Raw genomic sequence first — 14,277 nt, 5'->3', positions numbered from 1 at the left:
GGGACTGGAATGAATAAGTGAATAATTCACTACAGTGAATAAGGCACTTACCTAGTATGTGGCTGGCCTGGGTTTGATCCCAGCACCACTTAGAGTTCCCTGAGCCCAGTCAGGAGTGATCCCTAAGCACCAGTAAGTATAGCCTCAAACCAAAAACAAAGAAAAAAAACACATATAGAATAAAGTGAACATATGTCCATATTAAAAAAAAATGTGCACAATGTACATAGCAGCTCTATTCATAATAGCCAAAATGGAAAAGCCTAAATGTCCATCAAAGATCATGCAACTTGTGGTGTCTGTGTATGATGAAATATTACTCAGCCATAACAGGGATTGCAATACAATAAGTGGACCTTGAAGACATACTCAGTGAAAGAAGAATAAACTTGGCTATTTTTTTTTTTTTTTTTGCTTTGTTTTTGGGCCACTCCCGGCGTTGCTCAGGGGTTACTCCTGGCTGTCTGCTCAGAAATAGCTCCTGGCAGGCACGGGGGACCATATGGGACACCGGAATTCGAACCAACCACCTTTGGTCCTGGATCGGCTGCTTGCAAGGCAAACACCTCTGTGCTATCTCTCCGGGCCCAGATATATATATTTTTTTAATCTACAGTGCTTAGTAATGGATTTACACATGTGAGGTCAAGGGAGAAAGAAGGCTACCATTACATTTTCTGATACTTATTTTTGTTTTCATTCCCCCACCTTCCTTGTTGCAGTGTTGGGGTCTTATATGTGCCTTGCTGTGGTACTTTTGCATTTTCGTTATACTGTTTGTTGGACATCACATAGCAGGTTGTGATACTCTCCAGGGGGACAATCTTTAGTGTGCTGCTCACAGATTTCCTGGTTGCTACAAATGCTTACGAAGGGGCCCGGAGAGATAGCATAGCGGCGTTTGCCTTGCAAGCAGCCGATCCAGAACCAAAGGTGGTTGGTTCGAATCCCGGTGTCCCATATGGTCCCCTGTGCCTGCCAGGAGCTATTTCTGAGCAGACAGCCAGGAGTAACCCCTGAGCACCGCCGGGTGTGACCCAAAAACCAAAAAAAAAAAAAAAAAAACCCCAAAAAAAAAAAAAAAACAAGTGCTTACGAAGAGCTTCACCAAGAGTTCCATGTCCTAGTACTCACTGGGGCTTGAACCCTTTTACTCATGGTGTTCACACAAAACTGGCTCCTGTGCAGATGGAAAGCACTCATTGGCACCAAGGATCAAAGGGGAGCTGCCTGGATTGTATTTGCTATATGTGGCACTATTGGAAACTGAACTTGTTACCTTAGGCTTCCACGCAGGTTTTCAGAGCCATTGAGCTATTGGGTTTAGTTACTATGTAGAGAGAGGGGAGGGGTCTTAAGGGCAGCGACTAGAGGTCATGACTAGAGGAGTCCTTTAGAAAGGATGGACACTGATACCAAATGGCCATGCAGAAGCAGGCCATCACTGAGAAGATCCAAAATAGATGCCATTAAAAATGTAGCTTGAGGGCCGGAGAGATCGCATGGAGGTAAGGCATTTGCCTTGCATGCAGAAGGTCAGTGTTTCGAATCCCGGCATCCCATATGGTCCCCCGAGCATGCCAGGAGCGATTTCTGAGCCTGGAGCCAGGAGTGACCCCTGAGCGCTGCCAGATGTGACCCCAAAACAAAACAAAAAAAAAAAAACAGAACAAAAATGTAGCTCGACCCCTACTTTGTTTCAGTAAGACAGAGTGTGAGGCAGGAGTGATAGTATAGTAGAGGGAAGGACACTTGCCTTGTACGCAGCTGACCTGGGTTTAATCCCTGGCACCACATTTGGTCCCCCAGGCGTTCCAGGATGCATGACTGGGTGTGGCCCCCAAAACAAACAAACCAAAAGAAAAGACATCAGGGGACTAGAGCATAGGGAATTTTTTTTTTTAAATCATTGTGATCTATAAAGTTCTTCATAGTTGAATTTCAGATACACAGTGAGTCAGGGCCATTTCCACCACCAGTATCAACCTCCCTCCACTAATAAACCCAAAGTACATCCTAAACCACTCTTTTTTTAATTGAAACCATTGGGAATTTATCGTTTACTCTGTTAAACAATAATAGTCTGCAACCCACCCATTCTAATAATATGCTTTCAGGACTGGAGAAATAATAGTGGGTACTATTGGTCACTTGCCTTGCATGTGACCAAACCTGTTTTCATCCCCAGCACCTCAAGTGGTTCCCTGAGCACCACTCGAAGTTCCTGAGTACAGAGACAGAGATACCTCTGGGCACAACTGGATCTATCCCCAAAACCAAATAAATAAAGGAAATAAAAATAAGCTTTCCTGGGGCCAGAGCAATAATACAGCAAATGGACATTTGTCTTGCACATAGCCAACCAAAGTTCAATCCTCAGCATCCTATATGGTCCCCTAAGCCCTCCAGGAGTAATCCCTGAGCACCGCCAGGTGTGGCCCAAAAACAATAACAAGTTTTCCTGATTTTCTCTAGGAAAACCTCTTGCAACGATGTAGGCAAGAATTGCTGACTTGGTGTGTGAGTCAAACCTCTTCCAAGCCAACCAATAAAGCAAGTTTATTCCCAATAGAGCTTACTCTTGTACTGTCCTCCACCTTACCAAAAAAATTTTATTTTTGGGCCACATCCCATGACTCCTGGTTATGTGCTCAGAAATTGCTCCTGCCTTGGGGGAACCATATGGGACTCCAGGGTTCGAACCACAGTCTGTCCTAGGTTAGCCGCGTGCAAGGCAAACACCCTACTGCTGCACCATCACTCTAGTCCCCAAAATTTACTTTTAATATAAGTAGAATTGGTTTATATTATGAACTGAAACATGTACTTAAAATCTTTGGGAAGGGCTGGGGCCGGGCGGTGGCGCTGGAGGTAAGGTGCCTGCCTTGCCTAGGACGGACCGCGGTTCGATCCCCCGGCATCCCATATGGTCCCCCAAGCCAGGAGCGACTTCTGAGCGCATAGCCAGGAGTAACCCCTGAGCGTCACCGGGTGTGGCCCAAAAAAAAAAACCAAAAAAAAAAAAATTCTTTGGGAAGGGGACTGGGGTGATAGCTCAATGGTAGGGCATTTGCTTTTCACACGGCTGATCCTGGGCAGACTGTGGTTTGAGCCCCCAGCGTCCCATATGGTCCCCGAAGCAAGGAGTGATTTCTGAGTGCATAGCCAGAAATAACCCCTGAGTATCACCGAGTGTGGCTCAAAAACCAAAAAAAGGGGGGGTAGTTTGAGGACTTCTAAAAGCGAGTAAGAGACTGCGGGTGCTGAGAAAATGGATGGAGGAGTCTCAGTATTGAATACTCCAGATTTTGTGAGTGCTCCTACTAGGTAGGCATGGGCTGCTCACTTGAGTCCCTAAATAAAGTTGGAGGGGAGCAGATTCTGCATTTGTAGGTAAGATTATCTTTGAATAATTCTTTGACAATAAGTGTTTGATAATTCAAAATTTATCTTTGAAAATTTTGGGTTTCTTTTGTTTTTGGGAGGGGGGAGTGTCACACTCAGTGGTGCTCAGGGGTTACTCCTGGCTCTGTGCTCAGAAATACCTCCTGGCAAGCCTGGGGGACCATATGGGATGCCAGGATTTGAACCACCTTCCATCCTGGGTTGGCTGCGTGCAAGGTAAACGCCCTACCACTGTGCTATCTTCCGGCCCCTATCTTTGAAAATTTTGAATATAAATAAACTGAACAAGGTTTTCAGCAGTTTAGGACTAGAGAAATAGGATGGGTAAAGGTGCTTATCTAGCATGCAGCAGTCCCAAGGTTCAATTCCTGACACTCCACATGGTCCCCCGAGTCCTCTCAAGAGTGATCCCTGAGTACAGAGCCAGGAGTAACCTCTGAGCACTGCTGGGTGTGACCAAAAACCAAAAATAAGTTTGAAGAAGATACATTTACTCATGGCCCACCTCACCTCCTACGATAGTGGAAATCTGGAAGTCATTACACCAGATGAATAAGTAGGGATTTTTCAAACTAGATCTAGTTTGCTTGTACTTGGCTCTATGGCTGCTATTGTTCTGGTTTTTGTTTGTTTGTTTGTTGTTTGATTTTTGGGCCACACCCGGCGGCACTCAGGGGTTACTCCTGGCTCTATGCTCAGAAATTGCCTCTGGCAGGTTCAGGGGACCATATGGGATGCCGGGATTTGAACCAGTGTCTGTCCTGTGTTGGCTGCATGCAAGGCAAACACCCCGCTGCTGTGCTATCGCTCTGGCCCCCGGTACAGTTGTTTTGTTTGCAAAACCATGATGCTCTTTGCTTGCTCCTTGTGGGATGCTCATATATCTAATTCCATCTGCATCACCAATCCTGACTAGCAAAAATATGATTGCATTGTATGGGTGCATTATTAAATTATCACCAAGTGCCTACGTGCCTACCAGAAAGTCCGACTGTCACACTCAGAGTGATTCGCTGTTTGTTCCCTGCTTCTCCCATTAATATTCTCTGCCATTTGTTCATATGTTTTATCTGGCTTGATAGATCAGCAGCTGACAAATGGAAACACACTACAAATCTAACGAAAATATAGGTGGGTGAAACTTAAAGGAGGGAAATACTTCGTATTCAGTTATGTATCTTCCTACATACTGATGAGGACCGTCACTATTCCCATTGGCAGCAAGCCTCCCAGGGCTGTACTCTGTGGGGAAACACTTGCATTGTATGGGTGCATTATTAAATTATCACCAAGTGACCTCTTGGAGAGGCCAGCACTGGGGAACGTTGCATCCAAAGGGAAGGCATGAGGACAGATGCCCTGACGAACATGAAGCCTGGGCTCTTATTTTTCTCAGACAGCTCGCCTTATGATTTTTGGGATTTTTTTTTTTTAATTTGGGGGTCATACCTGGTGACACACAGGGATTACTCCTGACTCTATGCTCATGAATTACTGCTGGTGATGCTATCGGGAACTGTGTGAGATGTCAGGATTGACCACAGGTCAGCTATGTGCAAGGCAAGCGTCCCTCCCACTATACTAACACTCCAGCCCCAGCTACCTTACTTTGGACTGCTGTGGTCAGAAAGGGTGTGAGTTCACTCATTTGGAAAATGTTTACTGAACTACTGTTATGGATGTTCCCAAGGTGAGCTGCATCACACGCCCTGTCTCTCTGTACTTCTCTTGTTCCTTATCCTTCCCTTACTAACTCATTCTTCCTCTGGCATCGGTGTCACCTTACCCACATGCCTCCTTGTCCTTTCTGGGTCTTCCCATGCTTACATTGCCTTTGGGGACCTTTGTCCCACAGACAAGGTTTTATTGGTTTTATTGTGGCTTGACAATTAGCACAGCTGTTTTTGTTTGGGTACTGGGTTTGGGATTTGGAATGTTAGAACTTATATCACCTGGGCTCAGGATTCATTCCTCACAGTGCTCAGGGGAACATGGGTTGTTGAACCCAGGCCTCCCATATGCAAAGCAGACACTCATCAATTCTTTGAGCTGTCTCCCTAGCCTGCTATTTTTTTTTTTGAATGCTGGTAAAATATGTACAATAAATTTCATCCTTTTAGACATTTGAAGTGTCGGTGGCACTAATTAGTCACTTTATTGTGCTGCTTTCACCACTCAGTCCCCAGAATTTTTCCCATTTTCCCCTTCTCCCTAAGACCACCTCTCCACTCTACTGCCTATGAATTTGATAGTTTGAGGAAATCCAGAGAAGTGGAATCTTCTAGTGTTTGTGTGTTGGTGACTGTTTTACTTCGTGAGTAGAAACTCTTCAAGTTCTTCCATGTGGCAGCATTTAAGGCTGAGTAAGATTCCACCTGGAGGGCCTAAGCAATAGCACAGTAGGGTAGGACATTTTCCTTGTATGTGGCTTACCCGAACTGACCTGGGTTTGGTCTCCGGCAATCCATATGGTCCCCCTAGCCTGTCAGGAGCGATTTCTGAGTTCAGAGCCAGGAGTAACCCTTAAGTGCCATTGACGTACTCAAAGGCAAAAAAACAAACAATAAAAAAAAAAACAACAACAACAAATAAACGAAAAGATTCCACATGGAATGAAATATTTTCCCCCCCTTTTGGCTCTTGTGAAGAGTGCTGCAGTGTGTGAAGATGGATCCTATACCACAATCCTGCCCAGTTTCTTTTTGGGGTTGAGTCTTTTGTTGTTTTGTTCATTGGTTTGTTTTAGTTTTGGGGCTACCCAGTGCTTAGGGATTACTCCTAGCTCTGCACCCAGAGTTACTCCTAGTGATGATTGGGGGACCATATGGGATGCCAGAGATCAAATCTGAATAAAGACATTTTTGCAGTAATTCCCAGAGACAAAAAAGAAGAGGGCTGGAAGGTCCAGCTCACTACATGAAGCTCACCACAAAGAGTGATGAGTGCAGTTAGAGAAATAACTACATTGAGAACTATCATAACAATGTGAATGAACAAGGGAAGTAGAAGCCTGTCTAGAGTACAGGTGGGGATGGGGTGAAGAGGAGAGAGATCTGACATTGGTGATGGGAATGTTGTACTGTGAAGGGTGGTGTTCTTTGCATGACCAAAACCCAACTACAATCATATCTGTAATTAAGCTGTTTAAATAAATAAATATATACATATATATATATATATATATATAGAGAGAGAGAGAGAGAGAGAGAGAGAGAGAGAGAGAATTACTTGTAGCAAGGCTCAGCGGACTATAAGGGATGTTGGGGATTGAATCTAGGTTAGCCATGTGCAAGGCAAGTGCCCTACCCACTTTACTCTGGCCCTCTTAATGGTTCTTTTTCAGGTGGTTTAGAATTAGAATGCTGAAGGTTGCAGTTGCTCAGATCACCAAGCTCATTTAACTTAAACACTAACATGGAAAGTTCAAGTAGCAATAGCCACAGCCAAGTAAATCCTTAGACAGTGACTTCATTAACACCACTGAGAGATATTTAGTAACTTGGTCTTCATTGATTTAAGTTTCGATAATTTTGTTTGCCTCTGTGTTGTTCTAAACAATATGAAGTGAATTTTTTGTGCCTGCAAGAGATCAGGCTAAAGGTGGTAGGTGAAACTGGGGGCACTAGTGGCAGGAAGGTCACACTGGTGGTGAAATTAATGTTTGAACATTTACTGTTTAAGACAACTGTATATAAACAACTTGGTAAATTAAATTATGGTGTTATAATAAAAACAAACTTCTTAACAAACTAAAAAAAATCACCTCAACCAAAAACAAAGGGAGAGGAAAGAATGATAGCACAGTGGGTAGGGTGTTTGCCTTGCACGAATCCAACCCCTACATTTAATCCCCTGCATCCCATATGGACTCCCCAGTCTGGCAGGAGTAAATTCTGAGCACAGAACCAGGAATAACCCCTGAGTGCTGCCAGGTGTGGCCCAAAAACAAAAATAAAAATCACCTAATTTTAAAGGCCTGTTTTCTACCTTGGATACTTTATTATGTTAAGTTAACATCTGGCTTAATATCAGTTATTATGTGGAATAACTCCTGAGCGCTGCAGGGTGTGACCCAAAAACCAAAAAAAAAAAAAATTTACCTTTTTTATTGTTTTGGGGCCACACCTAGTGGTGTTCAGGGTTTACTCCTAGTTCTGCACACAGAGATCCCTCCTAGCAGGCTTAGGGGACCCTATGAGGGGCTAGGGATCGAACTGGAGTTGGCCACGTTTAAGGCAAGTGCCCTACCCTCTGTACTATTGCTCCAGCCCTGACGAACAGTTGGCGTCCTTTAAAACAACAGTTTCTATTCGATCTTCTGACCTAAATGAGACGTCCTGTTTAATTTATGACAGCCAGCATTGTTAAAAAGGCTTCCTGGAAGACACTTCAAAATGATTAGTTGTCTGGGGCTAGACACACAGTTCAGAGGTAAAGGCACTTGCCTCATGTGCAGCTACCTCTGTACATGATTTGGATCCCATCTTTCTGTAGGGTCACCTGATACAACCAGGTCTTAACCTCCACCTCATAATAAAATATATATTAAAATAAAAGTGGTAGTTGTGTGTCAGATGAAGCTAACCCTTATTCATGAAAATCAAATCCAAGATACATTTCCAGACATTTACCTTCCTGTCCTTTTCTAGGACTGTCAGAAAGTTAGAAGTAGGAGGCAGATGAACATCAGGTCAGACCTTTGCTTTACACATGGTCCACCAAGATTTGCTCTCCAATATCCCATATGGTTCCCTGAGCCTTGACAGGGGTTACTTCCTGAGCACAGAGACCAGGAGTAGCCCCTGAGCACCACTGGGGTGTGGCCCTGAAACAAACAAAAGTAAGATGAACTAAGGTCTCACATCTTTTACAGATGTTTATGTACAGGATAAAGGACTAAAGTATTTGCCTCTGTGTCCTCTGAACTTTTGAAGGGGGCCAGTAAGAGAGACTCACTGGGATAAGGCTGAATAAAGTAGCTGCATAGTAGGATGGGGAGAGGAGGAGAGGACACACCTGGAGTAGCCACAAATTAATTCGTGAGATTCAGGCCATAGAACTCCAGACAATTACTCCAGATATAGAAGCTTATGTAAAGACCTTGCTCTGGGGGCCGGAATCATAGCACAGTGGTAGGGCGTTTGCCTTGCAAGCGTCCAACGCCGGATGGACCCTAGTCCAATTCCCAGCATCACATATAGTCCCCCACGCCTGCCAGGAGTGATTTCTGAGCACAGAGTCAGGAATAACCCCCAAGTGCAGCTGCTGGGTGTGACCCAAACTCTTCCCCCCCCCTAAAAAAGACATTGTTCTGTTTTTTTCTTTGTTGGTTTTTGTTTGTTTGTATTTTGGCTACACCCAGCTGTGTTCAGTGGTTACTCCTGCCACTGCACTCAGAAATCGCTCCTGGCAGGCTGGGGGACCATACGGGATGCCGGGAATCGAACCTAGGTCCATCCTTGGGTGAGCTACATTCAAAGCAAATGCTCTACCGCTGTGCTATCTCTCTGGCCCTATTGCTCTGTTTTTTGTTATTGTTGTTATTTGCTTGGTTGGATTTTGAGCTTTACCTGACCATGCTTGGGGCTTAGTCTATTGTGCTCAGAGTTTACAGGATTCAGGGGATCATGGTATGCTGGGGACTTAACCAGTGTTAGTCATGTGCAAGACAAGCTTCCTACCTAACATCACTCTGGTTCTAAGGAATCTATCTTTTGCTTTAAAATGCCTCCTCTGGGGCTAGAGAGGTAAGAGCGACTGGGTAGGGCACTTTCTTTGCAAGTGGCTGGCCTAGGTTCAATCCTCAGCATCCCATATAGTCCCTTGAATACCACCAGGAATGATTTCTGAGTAAGAACCAGTAAGTCTGACCACCACTGGATGTGACTCCAAAACCCAAATGAAATAAAATGCCTTACCTTTTTGTATTCTTAGCAATAGCTGGCAGTCAACAGTCTGGACTCTGATAGATTTGTGTTTCTGCTGTGTGTCCCAGGCAGTATAACAAACTACGGAACCTGCTGAGGGATGCTCGTCGGGACTGCATTCTCTTTGCTAATGAGTTCCAGCAATCCTGTTACCTCCCACGGGAACGAGCAGAGTCCATAGAGAAGTGGCAAACCAGGTAAGACCCTATGTGGCCAGGCATCTCCTATGATCCTCCCCTTTCCTTTCTGTGTCCCCAGCTGTTTGAAAGTTGATGGAAGTTGTACACTAAACATGATGAGTTGTACGCTTAACGTGTCAGAACTCTAGATCTGCTGTTTGGATACAAAATCTATTTTAGAGATTGTTATGAGGGCAGAGCTAGGTAACTAGAGTAAGTTTTCCTTTATTTTTGTGCCTACTAAGATCGATACAGTGACCCCTTTAATATTGATGTGTTAGTGGGTCCTACTTTGTTGGTGTGTGTTGTGTGTTTTGTGTGTGTGTGAGTGTGTGTGTGTGTGTGTGTTTGTATGTTTCAGCAGTGCTCAGTGTAATCCTACTCTGCATTTAGGAATTACTCCTGGTGGTGCTCAGGGTACCATATATGAATGCCAGGGATTGAACCTGGGTCTGGAAGACTCTCTATACTATCACTCTGGCCCCTGGTTTGTTTTTGCTTGTTTGTTTGTTTGTTTTAGATTTGGTCACACCTAGCAGTGCTCAGGGCTTTCTCCAGGTGGATTCAGGGGACCAAATGGGACCCCTGGACCAAACCCCTAGTCAAACGCCCTACCCATCATATTATCACCCCAGCACTTCTATCCTCTTTTTAAGAAGTGTCACACCCAGCCATGTGGGCTGCCATTTAGGGCCAGGAACTAGATCATGCTTAGCATGATCTCTACCACTTCTCCCCAGTCTCCAGAAGTCCTGCTTTCCCTCCCCTGGTCCCTCCGCAGGGATTGAAGCCCTGGCTTCACAGACCAGATCAGACAAGTGTTCTGCTGCTGAGTTACCTTACTAGCCCAAGGGAAGTCTGCCTTTCCACTAAAGTTACCCCCATTTCTCTGTTGCCTATTGCTCTGCCTGTCTAACCAGTATCACACTGAGAATGGCTGGTTCATCTTTTAGGAATCAGTATCTGGGTTTGATCCTCCAAGAGGCAGGTTCTGCAGCCAGTAGCTGGAAATGGGAAGGAGGGGGGTGCGAGACTGAGAAGGAAGGAAACAATAAAGGAGGTCTCATCCTGCCAGTAATTTCTGAGAGCCTTGTTGGATCCCTGAGTCACTTTCGAAGGGGATCTGGAGCACTTCATTACCGCCCCTTAGCTGAAGATGATTTCCCATTACCTTAACCTCACAGTGCAATAGGCTCTTCAGGTGGCCTAAAACTTTCACTAGCTGCAGCTACTCTACTCCAGGAGCTGAAAACCATTGGCTTCTGTGTGTCTTAACCTCACACAATATTTAAATTATCCATGTCCGTGTAATTCTTTATTTTCCATTAAATATTTAAATTCTCTAAGCAAAGCACTGATGCATACTGAGTCCTTAATTATAACCTCTAAGTTCCCACAGAGCTTCGTACCAGAAATGGAAAATTAAATCTTTCTCTGATGGGGTCACATGTGGATGCTCAGAATGATTACATATGCCCACTCCATAGCCTGGCACTTAGTACTGAGTGTTTATACCTGGCTGAATTGTTTCTTAAATTATAGAACAAGAGAGTCCTTGCCATAGGTTTGTGGGCTTGGGGTTTCTGTTTTGGTGTTTAGTTTTGGATTTTTTTGCCACACCTGACAGCAGTGCTCAGGGATCACGCCTAACTACTCAGAACCATATGAAATGCCTGGGATTGAACTCAGGGCTATTCCTTGCAAAGTAAATTCACTACCTGCTATACTATCACTTTGACCCCAGTCTCAGGTTCTTTATAGATTTTCATAGTTTAAAACCAGATCTTACTGGGTCATGATCTTCAACTACTCTCAGCCAAGTTTTTCTCTTAGCTGAAGACTTTCCTGTTCATTTTTTTTTCTTTCTTTCTTTCTTTTTTTTTTTCTTTCTTTTTTTTTTTTTTTTTTGGTTTTTGGGCCACACCCTGTGACGCTCAGGGGTTACTCCTGGCTATGTGCTCAGAAGTTGCTCCTGGCTTCTTGGGGGACCATATGGGACGCCGGGGGATCGAACCGCGGTCCGTCCTAGGCTAGCGCAGGCAAGGCAGGCACCTTACCTCCAGCGCCACCGCCCGGCCCCTTTATTTTTTCTTTCTTCCTGTTCATTTTTAAGCCTCAAAGTGTCCTTTATCTTCCCTTGTCATGTGGTGCTGTGTGACTCAGCCCTCCAATTAAATGGTATGACAAGATGTGTAGTCTTCCAGTTTTGGGACATGCCAAAGAATGAGAAGAATGGTTGTATATGTCAATGCTTTGATTCATCTTTATAGACCTAGAGTAGGACTTCTTAAACACATGTCTGCTTGCAACTTCTTTTCACCCAAGAAATTTTCTTCTATTTTTGCATTGTTTTCGTACACCTGTTGGCTATTTCTGGTGCTATATAAGGGCCTGAGGTTCACTCCTGGTAGTGTTTGGGGAACACTGCAGCAGCCCTGAAATTGAATCCAGACTTTCTTTAGTCCCCACTTAGCTCATTGCCCAAGAAAATTTTACACGAGCCTTGATATGAAGACATGTAAAATAGGTCTATAAATCAAACATTTGCTGATTATAAACCACAAACAAATCTATCTTAAAACAAAATAAAAAAATTTTTTGAGAGATAAGCACTTGAATCCCAAAATTTTAAATTACCCAATTCAGAGAGATAATTTGGAAATAAAACACTTTCTTTGCATGTAACTGATCCGTTTGATCCCATATCCAAGTATCACCGGAGGTCATTCCTTGCACAGAGTTAAGAATAGAATAGTCTTGAATACAAACAGATGTGGCTCCGAAACAAAAACAGACCATCAAAAGTTCTAGAATCCCATAATCACAACCCACAATTTAAGAACCAAGACTTGGAAGCATCTAATCCAGGTGCTGAGCAAGTGTTGAGTGGACACAGGCCAGGGGTCAGCAGAGGCAGAGCCAGGTGTAAGGTTCTGAGGCACAGTGTTTGTTTATGCTTGCATGTGTGCTTGTGCGTGCATGCCCATGTACCTGTATCAGGAGGGCTCCCATGGCCTTGCTTTTCCAGGAGCATTTACCATGCGGCTGTCTGGTACTATCACCATTGCCAGGACCGGATGCCAGTTGTTATGGTGACTGAAGATGAGGAGGCAATTCAGCAATATGGAAGTGAAACCGAGGGATTGTTTGTGATTTCCTTCAAGGTATCTCGAGTAGTTATATACATATATGTACTTGTGTGCCTTCATTTTCTAAATGGTCCCCCAAAATATTCCCTTTGTAATGCATAAAAAAGAAAGCATGAAGAAAACTTCAGCACCAAATCACATGCCCTTCTTTCCCAGCTCATTTATCCATTATTTTTCCTTCCAAACTAAATTGGACAACACCAGTTGGGAAGACTCCTGTGACTGTCAGAACTGGGGCCCAAGACTTGGGGCTAGTGAGTGCAGATGTGTGTGGAAACTCTTGTGGGCAAATGAAGGCCCTGTCAACCATCACTGACTGTAGAGCATGTTTGTATTTACCATAAGAGCAAGATGAGGCATAATGACAATGGGGGGAGTCTATACCTGTGTTTAGATTACTGTACTACCTCTATAGTACAGGAGTTGCCTGTATTCTGTTGTTTCAACTTACTATAGGACAGTTTAATATGGTCCCAACTAATAGTCATCACTAACAGGTTTTGTCACCAAACACTATTTTGACTGCAAGGTTTTAGCTTTCTATTTAAAAATAACATACATACACACGGGCCCCGGAGAGATAGCACAGCGGCGTTTGCCTTGCAAGCAGCCGATCCAGGACCAAAGGTGGTTGGTTCGAATCCCGGTGTTCCATAGGGTCCCCCGTGCCTGCCAGGAGCTATTTCTGAGCAGGAGTAACCCCTGAGCATGGCTGGGTGTGGGCCCCCCCAAAAAAAAACATACATACACACGTGTATATATGTATGTTTTGGGGTCACCCCAGGCAGTTCTCCATGCTTTCTGCTGGCCCTGAGCTCAGGGATCACTCTGACAGGTCAAGCCCCTTTTCCACTTTACTATCTCTCTGGATCCTTCATTTAATTCTTGTAGCAACCCTAATTGGTGAAAAAAAATCTTAACAATAACTTGGTCACAGTAGTGGGTAGGAGGGTCAGAGTTCGAATAGACAGTGTGATATCAGAGCTCCTAACCATTATAATTTTGGTCTGTTTGTGCCACACCCAGCAGTGCTTAGGAGTTACTTCTGGCTCAGAACTCAGAAATCACTCCTGGTGGTGTACAGAAGACCATATAGGATGCTAGTAATTGAACCTGGGGCAGCTGTGTGCAAGGCAAGTGCCCTACCCTTTGTATTATAGCTCTGGCCCTATCCAGTGCTGGGGATGGAACCTGGGTCTCCCCCATACAAAGCCAGTGCTTAGTGCATTGAGCTACTGCTCTGCCCCACTATATTATTTGTAAATGCACATAAAACAGTGTCAAGTCCAGTCTCCTATTTCCTCTTTTCCTTATTCTTCCCTTAAGCTTACTAAGGTACAGGGAAGTTTATGGGAACAGAGGAGGGGAGCAGTCATGTTGTATGCCAGCTCTCACATCAGCATGGTGTGTACATCACAGCATTATTCATGAGCACTTCATAGGACTTTCCTAGCGACTTGGTTCTCCTGTTTCCTCAGCTTCTTTTGGGAAAGTCGAATGGCTGTCAGTCACTCCAAGTACGGGTCCCTTCTATGCCCAGTGCTCAGTTATGGCCCACCAGCTGATAGCATTTTCTGATTCAGAAACGAAAATGAGCCCTCTATTACCCCTGTCAGT

General features: G+C 44.4%; 1 protein-coding gene across 1 annotated transcript in view; it reads left to right on the top strand.

The window, feature by feature from the left end:
* Positions 1-14,277, top strand: part of DIS3L (DIS3 like exosome 3'-5' exoribonuclease) — a 38,889-nt gene that overhangs the window by 4,616 nt on the left and 19,996 nt on the right. The window contains exons 3-4 of the mRNA XM_049777664.1: positions 9,401-9,529; positions 12,540-12,675. Of these exons, the coding sequence (XP_049633621.1) occupies positions 9,401-9,529; positions 12,540-12,675 (265 nt within the window). The remainder of the gene's footprint in view (positions 1-9,400; positions 9,530-12,539; positions 12,676-14,277) is intronic.

The sequence above is a fragment of the Suncus etruscus genome, chromosome 1, assembly GCF_024139225.1.
Source record: "Suncus etruscus isolate mSunEtr1 chromosome 1, mSunEtr1.pri.cur, whole genome shotgun sequence".
Lineage (NCBI taxonomy): Eukaryota > Metazoa > Chordata > Mammalia > Eulipotyphla > Soricidae > Suncus > Suncus etruscus.
This window is presented reverse-complemented; position numbering and strand designations above follow the sequence as displayed.